We start from the raw sequence: 21214 nt of genomic DNA, 5'->3' as shown, positions 1-21214 counted from the left end.
TTAAACCCTGCTGAGAACTGTATTTGGGGCTGTCCTGTGCAGAGCCAGAGCAGGACCTGATGGTCCTGTGGGTCCCTTCCAACTCGGGATATTCCATGGTTCAATGGGTTCTTCTCTTTGAAATAAGGAATAAAACTGTCTGCAGCCACTGCAGAGAACAGTGAAATGCCCTTGCTGCTTCAGCCTGGCTAATTACAAATATAACAACACAGCAGACTACAAATAAGAAAATTTAAATGCAAAATATAAAAAAAGAGCTTTATGGAGCTTCCCCCCTGCAGTGTCTTTAAAAAGCCTTCTAAAAAGCCTTTTACCACATTACTAAACACACCTTTATTTATTATTTTTTAAGAAAAGAGCATAAAAGAACTTAATCCAAACTAAATATTTAAGCAAACAGCAATTAACTAACAATGATGAATGGTAAACAGTCTTAGTCCCACGCTAGACCGGGACTTTAAAGCCCGTTTATCTAAGCTAAAGCTGCTCAAGGGGAACAGCAAGTTTATTGAGTAAACTTTGTCTCAGCCACCTTGCTATTAAAACAGTCCACAAACAGAAACTGCATCGTATATTCTGGGAGGGGAAAAAAAGGAGCAAGAACATAACAACGCATGGCATGGGAGTTACAATGCTGTGTGGAGCAATTATCGCTAAATAGAAAAGCAGGGAAAATACGAAGCTGTAAAGGAGCTCATTCCACCCCCGTGGAAATGAGAGACCCCTTAAATTCCACCTGATGTTCCCATTTGGCCTCGGGCTGTCATTCCCACTTATCCACTGGGAAGGAGGGAGCCTGGGCAGAGTTGCCTAAGATTTTATCCTGTGGATCCTTCTATTTAAATGTAACAAATTATTTATTATTATTATTATTATGATATTATATAAGCTTTTATTTGAATGTAACAGAATTATATTATTAGCATTATGATAACTAGCATTATCACCATTATTATTATCATCATCATTATCGTTATTATTACTATCATTGCTAGTATTCCTATTTATTATGATTCCTATTTATTGTTGCTCCTATTGATATTAGTATAGTAATCATCGTCATTATCAACATTATCACGATTTTAAATCATCCTCATCACTCTGGAGAGGAGAGACCTTGCCGCGTCCCACGCGAGTCCCTCCCCCGGCCGCGGCTGCACTCGCCTCGGGCCCGGGGCTGCGGCGGGGGGGTCCCGGTCCGAGCGAGGAGCAGGGGGACAAGCGGGAGGGACGGGCGGGAGTGGGGAGCGAGCAGGGGATGAGCATGGGGGGATGCAGGGGATGAGAAGGGGATGAGCGTGGCAGGATGCAGGCAGGGGATGCGCGCGGGCGGCGCGGGGCCGCGGCGGGGCTGCGGAGGGATGTGCGCGGGGATTCAGCAGGATGTGCGCGGGGATGTGCGCGGGATGTGCGCGGGGATTCAGCAGGATGTGCGCGGGGATGTGCGCGGGGATGTGCGCGGGGATGTGCGCGGGATGTGCGCGGGGTGTGCGCGGGATGTGCGCGGGGATGTGCGCGGGGATTCAGCAGGATGTGCGCGGGGATGTGCGCGGGGATGTGCGCGGGATGTGCGCGGGATGTGCGCGGGGATGTGCGCGGGGCGGCGGCGCGGCTGCGGAGGGATGTGCGCGGGGATTCAGCAGGATGTGCGCGGGGATGTGCGCGGGGATGCGGCGGGAGGTGCGCGGGGATGTGCGCGGGGCGGCGGCGGGGCTGCGGCGGGATGCGCGCGGAGCGGCGGGATGTGCGCGGGGATGCAGCGGGGATACAGCGCGATGTGCGCGGTATGTGCTCGGAGATGCAGCGCGATGTGCGCGCGATGTGCGCGGGGATGCAGCGCGATGTGCGCGGGATGAGCGCGGAGATACAGCGCGATGTGCGCGCGATGTGCGCGGAGATACAGCGCGATGTGCGCTGGATGAGCGCGGACTGCGCTCGGGCCGTGCCCGGCCCCGGCGGCCCCGATCCCCCCGCTCCGCGCCCGCGGTACTCGCCTGGCGCAGCATCCCCGGCCCGGGCCCGGTGCCAGGGGGCCGCTTCGAGCTGGGGCGGGCCGGGGGCGGTGGAGGCGGCGGGGCCCCCCGGCCCTCCGGGATCCCTCGCAGAGGAGGCGGCGGCGGCGGGGCCAAGGTCACCCCGCAGCGACTACAATTCCCAGGAAGCAGCGAGATCCCGGGGCCGGCCCGGGGGAGCGGAGGAGGAGTGAGGAGTCCGCTCCAGACCCACCCCGAGCTGCCTTCCCCCGGCATTTTCCTCTTCTTCCCCATCGGAGCTGGGATGTCCCATCCCAGGGGATGACAGCGAAGTCTTTGAAAAGCCGGCACAAACACACGAATCTATTTCGGGATTTTCCTCAATTAAAAAAAAAAAAAAAAAGCAGCATGAGGAGAAATAAATGCCTGACTGTCGGGCTTGAAGTGCTGCGTGCTCCTTGCAGGGCTGCAGCCCCTGCGTGTGCCACTGCACATCTCCAGGACCACCTTCCAGGACCTCCACAGTCATTAGTGGGTATTATCCTCACTCCCTCTTAGGAAGCAGTGGGATAATCATTCCCCATTTAACGGCTGGGAAACCTGGCACAGCACACATTAAGTGATTTGCTGACGGGCACACAAGAAAATTGCGCTAGTCAAGCGTTCTCCCAATTATGCCATCCTCGGAACGGCATAATTTCCCTGCGTGATTCCAAACACGGCTCAGACTCCCTGGGCAGGGCTTCATCTCTGCAAAGTGCGCAGCTAGAATCAGCCGGCACCCACGGCAGCACCCGTCTGTGTCCCCACCGCGGGGCTTCTCGGGGCACAAACCCACAGCTCCGGTCCCCCGGCCGCCCACCGCAAAGGTGGGCAGGATGTGCAGGTATAGACCGGGGGGACGCGAGAGCTCTGGGGAGGCGGACGGATGCTCAGCTGCTCGGGGGTGCTGCACAAAGCCCCGCTCCAGCCTTCCCCAAGTGCTGCTTCACCTCCGCGCCCTGCGCAGCGCCGCCAGAATTCCGCAGCCCAGTGGAAATTCCCCAGCGGTGCCAGCGCTGGGGCCTCCAGGGACCGGCAAAACCTCCCTGGACCCAGCCGGGAGGTGGGGCGCTGCCATGGTGAGCAGCATTCCGGCCGCCGGGAGGGATCCTGTGCACCAGGGGATCTGGGGGAGCGGCGAATCTGGGGGAGCGGGGATGCGGCTGCACCTGCCCCGCGTGGTTTTCCAGGCTCCCCTGCCCTCATTCCGATGGGCCCTGCCTGCCCAGCCTCCTAATCTGCACTAAGTGGGACTGCCGATGAACGCTGTGATAAATTTAGAAAGAAATCTTTGTGTGGGTCAGAGGAAAAACACGGCGGCCCGGGGAATCCGAGCTGCGGCGGCGCGCTCTGGTTTCCCTCGGCTCAGTCCCAGCAGGATTTCTCACCGCAGGATTTCTCACCGCTGCGGCTCTCACTGCCGAGAGCAAGAGGCAGCCACAGGGTCTAGAGGTGGGCCAGACTCTGCTGGAGTTTATGAGCCAAGGATGTTTAAAATAATGATTTTAAAGTAATTTAGTGGCAAAGGAGCGGGAGGAGACTGCGCTGCCCCGGCTCCGACCGCGACCTGACATTTCAGCCAGAGCCTCTTAAAGAGCAAGTTTGCCTTCCCCAGGACTTGTTTATAAGCACGAACAGGGAAAGCAGTTGTGTCTAATTCCTCTCTCAGGCTCCTGCCTGCACTGCCTGCTCCTTCCCAATCGCTTTTGTTAATCTCTTAAATTGTTTTAAAACAACAACAACAACAAAATAATGGCATTAGCAGTGCAAAATCCCCCGTGAAATCACCAACCCAGCCCCGCTTCCCTCTCTAGAATCTGAACGTTTCAAACTGTTTTATCATTTGCTAGTAAATTATATTGTACCAGCGCGAGGAGAGGAAAAGAATTTTCTGAATGTATTTCCTTTAATAAGCTATTAAGACCTTGTACTGCTAATTAAACGATTAATTAGACGTCTTATCATTCCTAAACATGTTAGCATGTTGCCAAAGCAGCAATAAGCCTCTGGGGCAGCAGGAGATAAGGAAAGAAGGAAGATGCAAACATGAAGATTAAAAAAATATGTAGGAAAAAAAAATTAAAAGAACCAGAAATAGCAAACAAATAACTAAGAGTCAGAAGGGTTATATACTGCTTAATTTATAGGAATAAAAAAAAAGTAACTTGAGAATGAATTTCCTACATAGGAGCCCTTGGGGCGTCTGTGTCTTATGCGGGACAAAACGGGACAGGACTTTTCAGACCTTTGTTTCTCTGCAGTCAGAGCAGTGGAACCAGGAGTGGAACCCATTTTCCCCAACACCAGAAGTTGCCGTTAGAAAATTAACAGCAAAACTACTCAAAATTGTGGTGGTTTGTCGGTTTGGTTTTTTTTTCCTCCAGAAGAAAAACACAAAGAATTTTCAATAGGAAGATCTTAACCCAAGGGAATTCCTGCGTGTGACTCCACACCGACCCAAAACCAGCACCCCAGGCTCACCCATCCTTGTCTTTTTTGAAGTTAATAAAGAAAATTTCTAGCCCCACAGCACTCAGGATATTCTTTGCATGCTGTGAAGGTGTTTCTTCCTGCCCCGTGGGTCCTTCAGGAACGAGGAGTCTGGGAACACGGGGACAGCTCTGCACCACCCTATGGTCCTGCTGGCACGGCCTGGGACCTTTGGGACCTCAGTCCTGGCTCTCCCTGATCTCTGCCCATCTCGGGGTTTGCAGCACATTAAAATGTTTTTAGACCCCAATTCCTCAGCATTTGCCTTCGAAAGTCGATCTCGAGGGATGGATAATCTCATTTACGTCTGTTACTACAAATCAAAACAGCGGCAAATTAAATGGATCTGAAGGCCAAGATTAAAGGCTCCAAACACATGGGAAGTGCCTGTAATGCAAAGAGCTGAAATTTTTTTTTTTCCTGGCGTGGAAAAGCCCTACACAGATGCTGTTCTTTTACCTTGAAAGCAAAGACAGAATCATGGAAGTATTAAGGCTGGAAAAGACCTCTAAGATCAAGTCTGACCATTAACCCAGCGCTGCCAGGTCCTCCACCATGGCTGGAAGACGAGGGAAAAAAAGAAATGAGCTTGATCATCACCCTTTTCCAGCTCTGGGAAACGTCTTTTTGGCAATCTGATGGTGACAGAGGTTTAGCCTGGCTCAAAGCTGGCGCTTAGAGGGACTGAGCCCAGGGCACTGCTGCATCCCTGGCTCAGATTTCAGGGATGTCCCGGCCCCACTGATGCGTCTCCATCTTCTTCTCCATCAGCCCCCTGAGGTGGGACACTGGATGTCACCAGAGCCTTCCTGTGCCACCAAATTCCCTGTCTCAGACCAAAAATCCTGCGTGGCCTTGCAGGGGATGGGAGAACTCCCACAGGAGTTTGGCAGGACCCGGCCCTGAGCAATCGGATGGGGAAGAAATTGATGTGAAATCCACGTTAGAAATGTCACTGTGGCTGTTCGCCTTTCCTGGAATATGGGCTCCAAGTCCCGCTGTTCAACGCATTCTTCCGTAATTCCATCGTCCCACTGAGCCCGGGGCTGAGTGGCAGCACCACGGGCGCTGTGCTGGGGCAGGACCCATTTTCTGGGAGCTGCTTCTGCCTGGGCACCATTCCCCGAGTTCCAGCTGCCCTCTAGAGCCCAGTCCTGAACGTTCTGGCAGAGCACAGCCAGCAGATAGCAGCATTGGAGTACAAATGTGCCTCCTCAGAGCCCTGCAGGATCCTCGGCGTGCGCGAAACCGGGGCTCTGACCTCCCTCCGCTTCACCGAACGGGAAATTAGTGACAGCAACCAGAGGCAGGAGCTGCTCTCCCCCGCCCCAGCATCGGCTGCTTGGCTGTGATGGTGCAGTGCTCACCTGGGAGGGGTGTGCTGGTTTTACTGTGAGCGGGATGGAACATCCAACCGAGGGATGTGGTTAATAAGAATTAATTAAAACTTGCTTGCTTTCGTAAGTTTGGCTTCAGCAATGCACAGAGTAAGCCACCTTCAACTCACGCTAGAATTTTGAGGTAGTTCAGACAGGAAGGTGTTCCTTCATTTCTGGAAAAAATCTTTGATGTCAGCCTGCAGAAGGATTTGGGGGCTGCTTGGGTGGGTGGCAGAGCTCCTGCTTCTGTTCCAGGCTGGGAAATGGACCTGGCATTTAATGGCAGTGTTGCACTTACATTTATATTATTTATATTTGTATTTGTACTTGTGTTGGTGTTTGTATTTGTATTTAACGCCTTGTATTCCCCACCATCCTTCCCCAGAGGATGTTTTCATCCCAATTATTTTCCTCTAGAGCATCCCTTTCAATATGAGGCTCCCCACCAGCTGAAGATTGTGTGGGAGCAGAACCTGAGCTCATGAACCAGGGAGCAGCACTTGCATCAACCTTGAACCACATTTATGGGAAATCAGGCTGCTGTTGGAAGCTGAAATGGATTCAGACCCCCCAAAATGGCTCAAAAAGCAGCTGTGAGGCTGCAGGGGATGGTGAGAGGAGGGGGCAAGGAAGGAATGCAAGGGGGCTGATAAGGAAGGAATAATAATAAAAACCTTTTTGGCCGGGCCAGGGCTGAGCCTGGCTGTGTTTACACACAGGCAAAAAACTTCCTGAGCTGGAAGTGCAGCCTTTTCCAGCCTTTTCCGCTGGCTCAGCACCAGCCCTGCTCCGCTGCCTGCTCCCTGCATTTCCCTCAATCTGGAGGCTTTGGAGGAACCTTTTGTTTTGCCAGAGCACTTGACTGTAACTTTATTGTCCCTGCCTGGCTTTAGGACATACCCTGAGCTGTGAAAAGTGCACCTGACGTTTGATTAGATCTCCAGCCCTTGATACAGTGCTGATTAGATAAACAACTGCCCCGAGAGAAGCCGGCCCCAGCTCCCTGTCCCACCTCCCAGCTCTAATCAAGCCTCTGGAACAGCTTTCCCTGGGAAAGTGATTTCGTTTTCCTGCATCTGTTCCCCCTCCAGCCGGGCTGCCAGAGGTCAGACTGCCCCAAAACACAGCAAAACAGGAGTCAGTGGCTGGGCAGTGTCCCCTGAGCAGTTCCTGGTGTGCCTGTGCCAGGCAGTCAGCACTGGGAAGGGTCAGACATCGCAGGGAGGAGAGGGAATCAGGAAAGATCCCCATTCCCAAAGCTCCTGCCTTCAGGGCAGCTCGAGCATCACCACGGGAGAAGGCACTAAAGGGCTGCATTCCCTGCATTCCCACAGAATCCTTTAGGCTGGAAAATCCCCCCAGGATCATCGATTCCACCCTGTGCCCGATGCCCACTTTGTCCCCAGCCCAGAGCTCGGAGTGCCACGTCCCTGGACACCTCCAGGGATGGGCACTCCAAACCTCCCTGGGCAGCCCCTGCCAAGGCCTGACCGCCCTTTCCATAGAAAAATTCCTGCTGCTGTCCACCCTGAGCCTGCCCTGGTGCAGCTTCCCTGCTGTCAGGTCAGCCCCAGCCCTGCACAACGCTCTGGAGTCTCACTTACTTTTCCAGGATTTAACTGGGTGTCTCAAACATCAAAAAACCGAATCAAACAAACGAGGTGTAATAGTCTGCTGCGTGCCACTCGTGTTTGTCAGGAGAGGGGGAATGTGCTCAGAGCAAACCAGAGCCTTTAGTCATGGGATTTCTGCTGGGAAAGAACCTCTTTGTGAGGCGTTGTCCTCCGCTCCTGCTGGCAGCAGCCAGAGCCACACATCCCGGAGGGATAAACACGCTGCTTTTCCAAGGACACAACGCAGAAGCCGGTTTTTAGCACTTCATTATTTTTCTTTTTCAACGGGGATTATTTACAATGAGATGTGGGAGAAGCAAGTCACACCAAAGCAAACAGCCTGGAATATTTTAATTGTGTTTAAGCGACTCTTGCCCCCACAAAAAACCAGCCCCAGGTGGTGACGGACGTTGCCGTCATTGCTTTGAACGCTGTACCAGAAAAAACCCCTCCCCTCAGGTGTTCAGCACTGAGGAAAGGTTGGGATGAATTCACTCGTGAGAGGGTGGATCAGCTTCAAGGGCCATATTTGGGCTTATTTTGGGTGTGGAGGTGGCTGTTGGTGTTCGTGTTGAACTACCACCCCTCCTGGTCTGGCACCAGCAGCACAGGGCTGGCATAATCAGGGCTTTGGCTCCCTAAAAATGTGCTTGGGATGGGGAACAAACCTGCCCTGGGTCCCTGGGTACCTGCAGTGGGTGTTCCTCTCCCAGCAGCAGCAGTGCTTCCCTCAGGAGCAGGATCAGCACAGAGAGAGGTCAGACCTGCTCCTGCTCCTGCTCCTGGGATTTGGTGCTTCCCAAAGTGAAAATCCTGCTCCTTGTTCGTGTACTTGCTGCTGCTGCAGGGAGAGGAACACCCACTGCAGAGCTGGGATTTTATTTCCCACTCATCCTTCTGGGAGCCCTTTGGCACCTCTCATTCCCAAATTCCTGCCCCAGGTGCCAGCTCCCACAGAGCCCCATAGCCCTATCCAGAGTTCTCCATCTCACTCAAGGGATAAATTGCTGGCTCTGCCTCGTCACAAACCCCCAGCCCCTGACAAGAGGAGGCCGGGGAAGGTTTTTTCCTCTAAAACAGCTACAGGACACAGTTCTGGTAGGATTCACAAAGAAACAAGGTTGAGGCCTATTGACATTCCAGCCTTCAATTCCATGTGGAAAGTTTTACAGAGCTTCAGCAAATTCTGCTGGAGTAGGAAATAGGACAGGAGCCTAAAGCACCGGAAGGGGGTTAAATGCCTGATGGCCTTAGAAGAGGGAGAAGTCCTGCACTTAAACATAAAGATGAGATTATAAACAACTCTGTTAACCCAAACTATCTGAAACCTGAGAGGCTTTTGTCACTGCAATCCCAACTTAACTACTTTAGTCAGCCTAACATATTGCTACCAGAAATTCGGGCTGCTTGGAGTCAGACTCTGCCTCTGCTTAAAAGCTGCGGAGGGCTAAGGGCACTCGCACTTGTCCTGATGTTCTTCTAACAACAAAAGCACAGAACAGCTGCAAAAAAGTGTCTTGTGTGGTCAGTGGGAGGAGGAGGAGGAGGCAGAGGCAGAGAAGTTGTTCTTTGGCAGCTCTGGCCCTCAATGTGCTTTAGGCTGATTTTGAAGTTCTTCACAGAGACAATAATAACACTACAGAAGGTCTGCAATTCCCTATCTGTCCACAGAAATCTCCTGCCCTGCCCTGTCCCTCCGCTGCCCTGGTGGCTCCCGTGGGGACTCTGGGCCCGGTCACATCTCGGTGTCAGCGGGGCTGTGCTGCCGGGCTGAGTGGCTGTTCTTGGAGGACGCCTGGCCTGTCCCGTTCTCCTGGGTGCCCCCGTTGAGGTTTGGGAGGTTTGGCTTCTCCTGCAGCTCTGCTGGCTCCTGGGAGGGCGACATCAGCATCGTGTTCCCCTGGCTGCCGTTCTCCGTGTAATAGGGGTCTTCAGCCTGGGCAGGGACACAAGGGACACAGTCAGGGGAGGGAAAGGGCGGCTGGTTTGGGGGCAGGGGCTGCCCACAGTCCCCAGGCAGGAGGGTCAAACAGCCACAGCTCAGAAGAAGGGGAGCAGAGGGCCTGAACCCATGTGGAGGAAGAAAACCACCCAGGTGCTGCAGCTTTTCCTCCTGCACCTGAAAGAGAAGCTGTTGGGGCTTGGTGTTTACTCCTAACCAGGTTTTGGAGCTGACCTGGCGCTGCGACAGAACCTCTGCTGGCCGCTTTGGCCAAGCAAGAAGCACCATTGAATAGAAATGATGGAAATTGTCTCTTTTTCTTCCCTTCCCCTTCCTCTGAGGTGCAGAGCTTGCTGCCAGGTGCAGCAGGGGTGCCGAACTTCACCTCTGCAGGGCTGGGTGATGCTACTGCCGTGAAGAGCAGCTGCCTCTGGAGGGTCCAGGGCCACCCAGAGCTGCCTCCATCCTCTCACAAGAACTCCCCAGATGTTATGCAGCCTTGGAATGGGCACTGGTGATCCAGGGTGGCAATTCCCAGCTGGAATTTCCTCAGCACTCTCCTGGCTGGTGTTCACTCAGCCCCTTTTCCATGGGAGGGCTGGACACGTCTCGCCTGGAATCAGGACTGGCACTGCCAGGGGTTTCCATCAGGGACAGGAGGCAGTGTCCCTGCCTCTGACACAGGCATTTCCCAGCTGTGTGTTCTGGGAGCTCCTTTCTGATCAGGAAATACCCTGATGGCCTCCCAGGACACAAAAGTCACTGGTGGGGAGGAGCCCTCAGGGTCAGCCTGCCCGGAGAGAGAATGGGGGAGAATGGAAATAGGAAATTTCTGCCTCTTTCTTTCTGGATATGTTTTATTACCATGGCTGATGGGGAGGAACAGCCTTTATTACAGCACAGGTACAGACACGGGACTCAAACAAGGAGCAGAAATTAAAGGGCATCACTTTTAATGACAGATTCTTAGGGTTTCAGTGGCTCTGCAGGGTGACTCTTGCTGGATGAGTTCTTGCTGCTGAGCAGAAATAAGTGTTAGACCTGAAGTACGTGCGAGAAAGGGGCGGTGCTGCTGCAGGAGCTGGTTTTGGAAGGCAGGAGAGGTTTCCCCTCGCCCTGTGCAGTGCCCCTGCCCCTTGCCTCACCCAGGCTGTCCCAGACTCGGCCCCAACGCGGGGCTGGGCTGTCCCATGAGCTGGGGACACACACGGGGGTGGCTGCAGAGCCCCTTGTGTCCCCCCAGACCCCTCTGTGCTCCAGGCTCCTCTCTACCTGCAGCTCTGCCACCTGTAAGCACTGACCAGCCTCTCTCCCGCGGGGCTCCAGCTGCGCCGCCTCATCAGGAAATATCCGGCCAGGCCCAGGAACGCCAGCAGCAGCCCAGATGTGACCAGGGCAATCAGGGTCTTCTGAGAAGAGTCCCGGCGGCCCCTCGCGCTCTCCTTTTTAAGGGATTCTATTCCAAACTGGGGGGAAAAAAAAAAACAAACACCAAAGAGAGCCGGGAGTGGGACAAACAGGAAACATTTGCATCTGCTGCACAGGCTTCAAACAATGCTGCTCCTCACCTCCTTGGGAAAGCGCACGAAAACAAAGCTGGGCTTTGCTGCCCCAGCCCTGCCCCAGCCCTGGCAGCCCTCACGTCCTCACAGCCTCATTCCCAGCCTGGAGTCTCCTGTGGCACAGGGAACTTTTGTCCTCTGGAGCACACCCCGGGGTTTAGAGTGCCCGTGTGCACGGCTGAGCTCTCTCTGTGTGCTGCAGCTCTGAATTTACACCCTGAGAGACACCCGGGCTCAGCCCCACGAGCCAGCAGCAGCCTCAGCGGAGTGCTGGGAGGAGGAATTCATTTATGTCAGCCTGGTCCTTGGAAGGAGCCGAGTGCCAGTTGCATCCTGAGAGTTGTTGTTGAGGTCTAAACCTTTGCTAAGAAAATGCTGCAGCGTTTCACAGAACCAGTTCAAGCATTTCTGCCCCCATGGGTTGTGTTGGTTCTCTTGTGCTGCATCACAGCCTCACAGGTGGTTGGCTCCTACCACAGAACCCCAGGCTGGTTTGGGTTGGAAAGGACCTTAAAGCTCATCCAGTGCCACCCCTGCCATGGGCAGGGACACCTCCCACTGTCCCAGGCTGCTCCAAGCCCCAATGTCCAGCCTGGCCTTGGGCACTGCCAGGGATCTCTACGCTCCTCAGGCACCTCCAAACTGGAGGCAGGCCCAAGTGTCAGCATCTCCCCCAGCCTCAACTGATGTAAAACTCTCATCTCTCCAGCCACTTGGGCCAGGCACGTTTTCAGCTGAATTTGCTTAAGGGATTTACCTTTTCCCAGTGAGACTTCTGGAGCATGTTCAGCAGTTTGTCAGGATCTGCAAGGTTGGAAACGGGAGAGCACATGACACACATGACACGCATTAGGTACGTACATTCCATGCATCAATCACACACTCTGCAGCTCATGGCACACCAAAGAGCCCGGATGTGCACAGAGGAGCCAAGGTTGCTCCTGGAGGCAGTTCCATGGCTCCAGGGATGCAGCAGGACCCCAGAAGAAAGAGCAGAATTGCAGAGAGCTTTCTCCTCCCAGGATCTGTCTCACAGCCCTTCCCACAAGGAATCCCTGTCCCATTGCCCACAACAGGGTCATTATCCATGGATCACAGCTAAGGAATCGCTTCCACTGACCTTTCTCTCCTCTGAGGATGAGGAGCAAACAGTCTCTGTCCAGGCTGGATGGAATGAGTTTGATCTCGCAGGAGGAGTCCACGGTGTAGGTTCCATTTTCACATAGTGCTTGCCATAAATCCGATCCCTTCCTCTCTAAAAAGTGTTCCTGCAAAATTTTCAGAAAGGACAGACATTAAACAACCAAACCGAGCAATTCTCTGCCTCAGCCATGCTGGTGGAGGTGCTGTGCTGTCCCATGTGAGTTTTGGTGTCTCCTCTGTGCCCTGCAAAGCTGAGCTGGGTGTCAGACCCTCCCCTCCCGCTCCAGCACTGCCCAGAGCCCCAACACCTTGGAGGTGGAGGTGCTCGTTTCTCGTGTCTCAACTTAACGAGAATAAATTAAATGGAGATATTATTAGCAACTCTTGAAAATGGCATTTAAACGAAGTTAAATTTAGGATCTGAATCTCATGGGAAGTCTCCCCAGTTTTTGGGCTGGAACAACTGAAGAGCCCTATTGTTTCAGAGTCGCAGGCAGGGGCTGGGAAAGGAGGCAAATAACAAAGAAGCATTGAGCCTTCCTGTTTAGGAAATGTCTTCAATGTTTTTGCTAGGTTGCTGATCAAAGGCTAGGTAAAAAACCACAAATTTCTCACATTTTAGAGCTGAACTGACTCTGGGGTGGAAGAGGAAGAAGAGTGAGGAGCTGCAGGCTTTGCAGGCCTCAGACAGGAAAGGCTTTCTCCTCGGGGCTATTTTCAGCCACAGCCAGGCTTGCAGACAGAGCCCAGTGCTGCTAAAACCCTTATCAGGCTCCCCGACACCCTCCCAGCTGGGACAGTGGCCGTGCCCACCCCGAGAGACAGAGGCAGCTTCCCTGAGCCCTGTGCTGCCCCTGCCCAGGGCTGAATCCCACCACTGGGGCTGCACAAGGGGAGAACCCCATGGTCCTGTGCCCTCCTCCCTCTGCCCCAGAGCTGCCCCAGGACCGTGCTCGGGTCCCTCCATCCCCCGAAAATGCGCTCGAAAATGCAGAAACTCATCCACGGGAGAACAACAAACAAATCATTTTCAGCTGTTTCTATAGAGCTTGGCTCGGGGGGAGGAAGGCCAAGATGGAACAAGAGACCCAAGTGTGTATTTTCCTTTCTGTGCTGTGGAAAGAACTCATCGGAGTGTCAGAGTTTCCCTTTGCAATTAGCGGCGCCGGGTGCCAGCTGATTGCTCATTTGCCTCGGGAAAGGCCAGCAGGAGAGAGGGACACACGGTCCCTCCTGGCTGCTCCGCTCTAGGACTGCTCTTATCTGGTTCCCAGCTCCAGCCCGAGCCGCCTGCTCCCACCCCGGGGTTACTGAGGGCAGGGCTCTGCTGCGGGGTGGGAGCTCCCAGAAAAAACACGGTGGGAATTGGGGGTGTTTGGGTTGTTTCACGTGGAGCGAGGGTTCGGGGTATGTGAGCTATGACTCTGTCGGATGCTCTGGGTGTGCTGTATGCGCGGGATGCACAAACCCTGTGCCCAGAAGGGATCGGAGCCCACTAGATGGCATCTGAGATCGGAATCACGGGCTCCCGCAGGAGTTTCCCTGTGGATTCCTGCTCGAGCGCAGTCGCTGTAAACAGGAACGAGCCTAAATGCCATTTAACCACTCATCTGCAGAGGAAAGCCAAGTGAGACTCACTCACCCTAAGCGGCAGCAGTGTGGCTCAGTGCCAAAACCAAAGTGATATATTTTATATGTATTTCACACCCAGGGCGTTGCTGTCTCGCAAGACCCAGCACCATCCACCCTCCGTGCCTCCAGTGGGAAAGGTTTCTTCCTCGCACCCACAGCAGACCCCCCTCTGCTGTTACAAATGCCTCATTTTTGGTGCACAAGGCCAAGGACGGTCACAGAGAGCCTGGGATTCCCTCAGGAGTTGATGGGGACACTGAGCAGCTCCTTGCAGTGCCCTGTTTTCTTTCCTAAGGCACTTGGCAAGACAAAAAAAGGCACTTTTGTTCCCAACAGGGAAGAGGAAGAAGAAGAACAAAGGCAGCTTCCTGTCAGACACGATGGGAGATGCTTTAGAAGCTGGGCTGACCCCAGAGCTCAATCACTAAAAAAAGGGAGGATTTATGCAACGGGGAGGTTGTATTTCCCCTGGAACTGCTGTGATCCCTTTGGGATGCACCCCTTTGGGAGCCTCCTGGGACCGTGCCCTCCTGCCCCAGCCTGGCACAGCTCGGCTGCTCTGCCCAGGGGTAACCGATGGGCGCTGCCCACCCCGAACAGCCCCCCCAGGAGTGCGGGGTGCCCCCACCGCTGCAGGACCCTCGCAGCCCCGTCCCCCTGCACGTTCCCCGCCTGGAGACGCGCGGGCCACTCACGCAGGTGCTGGACTGGTTGAGCTGCAGGCAGATGGCTCCAGTGTCACCCTCGTCCCTGGCACTGTGGCAGGTGATGGCAGGGGAGGGAGGCTGGAAAGGAGAATAGGGGTGCTATCAGTGCCCTGCTGGGGGCTGGGGGACAATCCAACCTCCCCGTGGTCCCCCAGCCCACAGCACCCAGTCCATCCTCACCTTGGGGCTGGCCCTGGCTGCGTGCAGGGCTGTGGTGGCAGCTGGCACAGGAGGATGCTCCGAGGTGGCTGCAGAGTTCGTCCCGGCCGCCACGGAGCCCGAGGTTTCTGCCTGGTCCCTGGGCTGTGTCAGGGGGCTCTGGGTTGTGGGGACCCCCGAGCTCCCATGTGCCTCCAGGGAGGTGCCCGGTGGGGATGTGGGGGCTGGGTTGGGCTGGGGGCTCGTGCTCAGCTGCCCACTGACCCCTGATGATGTGAGGCTGGTGGCCACGGACCCGACTGTGGCTTGAGCTTGGTAGAAATGCAAAGAGAAGTACACAGGAGAAAGCTTAAACCCTCTGAGCTCGGTGGCATCGCGGTGACTGAGGTACAGCACTGATTTGCCACAGCCAGCAGCAGCACAGGGCCTGTGCACTTAATAAATCTAATTATTAACACAAACGCTACTGGGAATCACGGGGGGAACAAGGGAAGGGGTTACCAGATGTAGGTTTGGCACTGCTGGCATCTCTGGTGGCTGTGGTGGCATTGGTGGCTCCGCTGGCTGTCCCACCGCTGGTGTCCCTCGCCCTCACGCCCGTGGCTGCCGGTGTGGGGGTGGCTGCCGGTGTGGGGGGGCTGCCGGTGTGGAGGTGGCTGTCGGGCTCCCAGCAGCGCAGCCTGAGGGAAGAGGAAGCTCTTAGGGGCTGCGGAACCCGCAGCCCAGCCCTGAGCCTCTGTGGGAAAGCAGGAAAGGTTTAGCTGCTCTTACAAATTGGCTTTTTCTTGCCCTGAACTGGCAGGAGAGAGGCTCAGGGATGAAACTTTTCATCTGGGTGAGCACCAGACTCTGGTGCAGCCCTTGCAGGGGCTCCAGGGCTCTCAGGAGGAGAAGGACAGGCTTGTTCCTACCCTAACCCACCCCATCCTCAGCTCACTGGTGGATGCACAAAGCTGCACAAAGCTGGATTTCATAGTAGTTTGGGTTTATAATCCTGGGAGGAAAGAATCAAGCCTTGGAAGAGATCACTTGTGTGCCTCAGGATAGATAAGTTGGATTTACAGTTGCAGGCACAATCTCAAAGTAAATAGAAACATTCCCACTGGCTTGGGATCAGCCCTGACTCATGAGCGAAAACATCTTTGGAGGTAAAGCAGAATGTTTGGAGAGTGGTTTGCTGTTCTAACCTAAAGTTTATATATTGCTTCCTGCTGTGTTACAGAGATGACACTTGCAGCTTGTCCTTCTGAAATGAGCTATGTGAGTCAGTGAAAATGCATTTCTCCCCATTCCTTAACCTCCTCTCTCCCTAAGATCTATTCCCACTTTTAACAAACAGCGTCAGCCTCTACCCCAGGGCTCTTGGTGTTTAAGATTCTTATCCAGGCACTAAAGAGAAAATCATACAGAATGTGTTGTTTCATTTGTAGTTCTGCCCAGGGGAGCCCCAGCTCCAAGAAAAGTTACTTCATCCTCCAAAACCACCCTGAGAGATGGAGCAGCTCTGGCAGGTCCTGAGCAGCCGCCGGCGCTGGCTCCGGGCGGGACCTGCTGCCAGGGAAACGGCACCGGGCACTGTGAGACTGGGCACTGGGATGGGCCTGGCAGGAGCTGTTCTGCGTCATGGGTCAGGTCCACAGAGCCTGAAGGGTTTGTGAAGAGCAAAGCCTGAGGTAACTGGGGTTTGTTTTGGCCGTGGGTGGCAGGGGCAGAGCTGCTCCGATGGTCCTGCCGTGGGAGGCTGGGCCAGAGGGGAAATGTGGGCTCCAGACTGGACCTGTGGGGCTGCCCACACTGGTGCTGCCCATCCCATCCCATCCCATCCCATCCCATCCCATCCCATCCCATCCATCAGATCCCACCCCATCCCATCCCACCCCATCCCATCCCATCCAGCAGATCCCATTCATCCCATCCCATCCCATCCCATCCCATCCCACCCCATCCCACCCATCCCATCCCATCCCATCTCCATCCCATCCCATCCCATCCCATCCCATCCCATCCCATCCCACCCCATCCTGGGCTGCAGCTGCTCTGGGGGGGCCCTGCTGAGGGCTCGGTGCAGGTGTCTGGAGCTGGAATTCAGGTTCTGGCACAGCTTTTATTTCAGGGAGAGAAGTTCCTTCTTCTCCAAGACAATTCAGTTCCAACTGATTAAATCACCACGTTTTCCTGACGACTTTTAACAAATCAAAAGCAGGAGGCAGGACTGCGTGCCCAGAATAACGAGCAGCACAGAGCTAAAGCCAGGCTTTACGCACAGCTCCGTGTTTTCATGGCCATGAGCAGGAAGCTTCACATCGGCAGAACAATGCAGCGCCTGGGCTTGACCTCCCCGAGTGCCACAGCCACCCAAGCACCTCTGAACTCTTCCAGATGTTTGTAAAGCACCAGGGGTATTTCTAATCAAAGCCTTTTCAGCACTGAATATTGAAACGGAAGCCTGGCTGTTGCTTGGTGTAATTTGGGAGAGGAGCTGTCACTCTGGATTTCTTTTTCTTGCCTTTCCTGGAGCATGTGCAGAGGCTCTTCCACAGAACATGGATGAGTTTTTGAAATCTTTGGGCTCATGAGATAAATAATGATCCAGATGTGGGCTGGATAATCCACGTGGTGCTCAGCTAAAGAGGGTTATTTATTGCACCATCCATTTTTAATGGCTTTATTAAACTTCGTCAATTTGTTAGGATTGAGGGTTTAGAGTTTAAGCCAAGCTATTTATTAACCTGGGAGAAACCTTCACCTGGCGGTGCAAGCACGTGCAGGAGCAAAACCATGCAGAGATGGGAAAGAAAATTGCACTTCACAGCACCCGTTGTGTTCACCCACCTGGGTTTAAAAAGTAAATTATTTTTTAAAGATCTTTTAATAACGGAGCTTAGGAAGGATCTTAGATGGAATAAAGAAAAGGCAATGATATAAATGTTAAACTTGCTCCAAGGCCCATCCCTGAGCACTAAGCCAGGGCCACAAAACAGCTCTGCAGTGGAAAAGGTTCAGGAAAGAGGAGGAAAGTTTCCACCACTGGAGCCCAATCCTGTACCCACAGCAAAGAAACCGGGGGAGGTGAATCCCACTGGGAATCTCCAGGCAGGACCTGCAGCTCCTGTACTGATCCTGCCTCAGATCTCTTGTCAACCTCTGGCAAACCTTGTGCTCAACCTTCTGCTCTTGTGCTCAACCTTCGGCTCCTTGGGCAGCTGACACACAAACCCTGGGCCAGGGGAGCTCCTCCAGCTCTGTCTTTAACAGAGTTTATTCCCAAGCTCCCTGAGCACTCCAGGAGCTCCAGGGGCTACGGCAAAGGGATGCCCCGGGCTGGCACAGGGGCACTGCCGGTCCCGAGGCTGCAGAGGAGGGTGGGGAGCCACGGGATGCAGGACAGGAGGGTGCAGGACCCTGGGATGTAGGAGAGGAGTTCTGGAAGCACGGGAGGCAGGAGAGGAGTTGTGGAAGCGTGGGATGCCGAGTCCTGGAGCCGGAGCCAGCCCCGGCTCCCCGCAGCAGCCCCTCCAAGGGCTCCAGCCGGCATTACTCATGCCTTTCCATCTCCACAGCTCTCAGCCATGTGGCAGGAATTCAAGCGGGTGGAGCCCTCTTCCCTCTGGAAATATCTGATAAAAATCCCTTCCCTCCGCCTTTTCCTTCGCCCAGACAGGATGTGGGTGTGGGGCCGGGGGCGGGGGCTGGGGGAGCCCCCCGAGCTGCCACACCAAAGCCCAGCTGTTGCTCCAAGGCTTTCCTTGGGACTGGGGCCTCTCGTGCAGCCTGGGAGCCCGGCACCTTCCCGGGGGTTGAGATTTCTCCTGGCTGGAGCAGCAGCCTCTAAAGGATGTTAAACTCGAGCAGCTGGAAGTTTTAAAGTCTCTTTTTCCTTTCCTGATATTCAGAACTTCCATAAGTGATGCAAAAGGAGTGGAGGAAAGAGAGAGTGCTGGAAAATGGCAAGAAAAGAAATTTTTCTAAGAATCAAGTTTGGGGGAGATGAATGAAAAATAAACAAAAAAGAAAGATAAAAGGTGAAGTAAAAGAAATAAAGTGTTTTCATTGGGTACAGATACAGTCCGTACTCCCTTTTCCATGTTCACTCTGAGCCAAGCACAGGACAGCTCTCCATGTGGTTTATCCATCCCCAATTTTCCAACACAAGCTGCTCACAGCATCCTCCCAGGAGTTTGGGAGGGTCTGGGAACAGCAGCCCACTCTGCAGACCAGGGATGGGTGTAAACCTCTTCCTTGCTCCTTGAAACTCAGGAAGGACCCCAAAGAACCAGGCAAAGGCCAGAATGAGCATTTACAGGGGATTTGCTGCCTTTGAGGTTGGGTTTCCCAGGGAATTTGCTCCTGTGGGGTTGGACAAGGCTGCTCCTGGCTCCAGATCCTGGAACCCAGACTCCATCCTCCCCACACCACATCCACAGCAGCATTTGTAGGACCCCTGCCCCAGTGTGGCACAAGGGGTTTTTTTCCCATAAAACACGTGGCTTTAGCTGAAGGTGTCCTGGGAGTAGGAGGAGGCCGCTGCTCCCACCCTCAGCAGCGCTGCCAGGAGCAACTTGAGCCCAAACCCACAGAATTGGGATTTCCATGGGAGTTGCACAACTGGAGCCTTTGATGGATTCTCTGGGATTCCCCACGGAGCTGAGGAACAAGCAGAGTCCCAAGGATGAGCTGCCTGAGGAAAAATCAACCTCCTCCACCTCCCAGCCAGGAATATCCTGCAGGAGTGCTGGGCAGGGGCTGTGCAAGGACATTGTGCAGCATTAAAGCGCCTGCTGCCCAGCAGCTTTGTCCTTCCAAAACCCAAGCTTTTTATCACTTTTCCATCACTTTTGCTTCGTACAAGGAACTCAAGGTTTGAAACTCAGGGTTTGCCTCACACCTTTGACACACCCTGGCTCAGTTCAGCCCAACCACACAGTCCTGAATGTCATTTCCCTTAAATAAAACTGGTTGTTTTTTCAATTCCTGTAAAATTAACACAGACTGGAGAGTCAGCTGGCATCTCAGGTGAGCCATTTACCTGGGCAGCCAGGGGAACATGAAAGGAGCTCTGTGGAACAGGAGAACAAAACCCAGCGAATTCCTGCAATGGATCTCGTCGCTCACATTCGTGTGAGTAAGAAAAAATTACATTTGAGGAGACACCCGCAGGCTCCTGGCTCCTGTCCCAGCACACCAGGCAACACACAGAGTGCTGCTTCACTTTTTTAGTCCTTTTTTATTACCTCATGGTTGTTGGGTTTGGGACAAAAATGATAATATTTCCCTAAAATATAACCCTTTAAAAAGTAGTACCTCGAGAAAATCTCGGTGCTGTTATTCATTGCTCCATGTGATGAATATTTGAAGAGCTGCAATAGGAGATTTTAATATTTATGGAGATTCATTTGATTTTCAGCAAATGTTTAGTTCCAACCACAAAACAGGAGTGTGGCTCATTTACACCAGCACAGGCTGAGAGACAACTCGAGCTGTGGCTGCACTCTGCCTGCTGCACTCCCATCCCCTCACGTTATCCAGAATTTTGTAGGGAGTTTAGATCCTGATTCCTGTCCTTTTCAGAGCAGCTGCGAGTTTTCTCCGCAGCACATGGCTGTGAGCGTGCTGGCCGGGTTGCTGATGCTCCGTAAAATGTCACCGCAGGGTTTTTGGGTGGAACTGCAATCCCAAACTCCCGGAGAAGCATCTTCCCCCCACCGAGCTGCTGCTCCCAGGAGCTGCCCCACTCACCGGTGCCTCGTGTGACCCGCGGGTTTGGGGCATCAATACTCACCAGCCAGCTGCACCAGGCAGGCGGCGATGCACAGGAGCTGCCCCCACTGCATGGCTGGGAAAGCTGCCGAGAGCTGCGCTCCCTGCTCCCGGGGCAGCGGGATCCGGCCGGGACAGCGCCGGGCTTCTCAGTCCCGCAGCAGCTCTGAGCTCATGCAGCTTGGTTGGAGTTCAAGCCTTTGAGTTCACTCACTTGTGGGGTGGGTTTCTCTTCAGGGGTTGTGCTTGTGGTTCAGAACTGCGAGGTGGAGTTTCTCCGCTTTGATTTCCCAGTTTTATATAGTTCGTGGCAACCTCACTATCACTTAGGTAATTTTCTCCTCCCCACTTTCCTGCCAGCAGCTTCAAAACAAACAAAAGATCAGCCCTCTCCCCAGCAAAGGATCCCAAAGGCCCGCCGGGATTAACTCTTTCCTGAGAGCTGCTGCTTTCCTGTCCGAGGGAAGGCAGGGACACAGCCTGATCCAGCTGGATGCAGGGATTGCAGCCGAGCCTGCAGCTGAGCTTCCCTCAAAGCAAAGCAAACACAGCCCGAGGAGAGCAGGGACGTGGAAAAGCCCCAGCTCCAGCCCAGCAAGCCCTGAGCGGGGTCCCAGCACCGTGGAAAACGGGGGAATGCTGAAAATGGGCTTCAGAATCAGAAATTTTCTCAGCAAATTAAGCAAGGAACTCAAGGATGCAAAATCATCACTGACCTGAAGAGAAGTAACTCCATTAGCTGCACTAAATTGACTCCAGTCAAACAGGGAGCACGGCTGAGATGGGTTAGAGAAGGTCTGGGGCAGAGAAAAACC

At 54.0% G+C, this 21214-nt stretch overlaps 2 protein-coding genes across 2 annotated transcripts; one reads left to right on the top strand and one right to left on the bottom strand.

Moving 5' to 3' along the window:
• Nucleotides 1-1713: 1713 nt before the first annotated feature.
• Nucleotides 1714-6153, top strand: LOC120411285 (cuticle collagen 2-like). Its single transcript, XM_039565506.1, has one exon. The coding sequence runs from the start codon at nucleotides 1724-1726 to the stop codon at nucleotides 2204-2206; it is 483 nt and encodes a 160-aa protein (XP_039421440.1). The 5' UTR covers nucleotides 1714-1723; the 3' UTR covers nucleotides 2207-6153.
• Nucleotides 6154-7747: 1594 nt separating this feature from the next.
• Nucleotides 7748-20473, bottom strand: CD34 (CD34 molecule). The gene is made up of 9 exons (XM_039565367.1): nucleotides 20422-20473; nucleotides 19009-19026; nucleotides 15144-15263; nucleotides 14664-14953; nucleotides 14472-14561; nucleotides 12122-12269; nucleotides 11759-11805; nucleotides 10741-10905; nucleotides 7748-9433 (listed from the first exon to the last, which is right to left on the bottom strand). Exons 1-9 carry the CDS (start codon nucleotides 20471-20473, stop codon nucleotides 9233-9235), a joined length of 1131 nt encoding a protein of 376 aa, XP_039421301.1. The 3' UTR covers nucleotides 7748-9232.
• Nucleotides 20474-21214: the final 741 nt, after the last annotated feature.

This window comes from Corvus cornix, chromosome 26 (assembly GCF_000738735.6).
Source record: "Corvus cornix cornix isolate S_Up_H32 chromosome 26, ASM73873v5, whole genome shotgun sequence".
Lineage (NCBI taxonomy): Eukaryota > Metazoa > Chordata > Aves > Passeriformes > Corvidae > Corvus > Corvus cornix.
This window is presented reverse-complemented; position numbering and strand designations above follow the sequence as displayed.

What these genes read in the sequence shown, in the direction of transcription:
- CD34 (XM_039565367.1), bottom strand. Translation starts at nt 20,473, where the DNA reads ATGCAGTGGGGGCAGCTCCTGTGCATCGCCGCCTGCCTGGTGCAGCTG. An exon ending in CAGCCAGGGCCAGCCCCAAG is followed by an intron (nt 14,562 to 14,663) that starts GTGAGGATGGAC and finishes TCTCCTTTCCAG; the next exon opens with CCTCCCTCCCCTGCCATCAC. An exon ending in AGAAGTCTCACTGGGAAAAG is followed by an intron (nt 10,906 to 11,758) that starts GTAAATCCCTTA and finishes TTTTCCCCCCAG; the next exon opens with TTTGGAATAGAATCCCTTAA.
- LOC120411285 (XM_039565506.1), top strand. Translation starts at nt 1,724, where the DNA reads ATGCGCGCGGAGCGGCGGGATGTGCGCGGGGATGCAGCGGGGATACAG.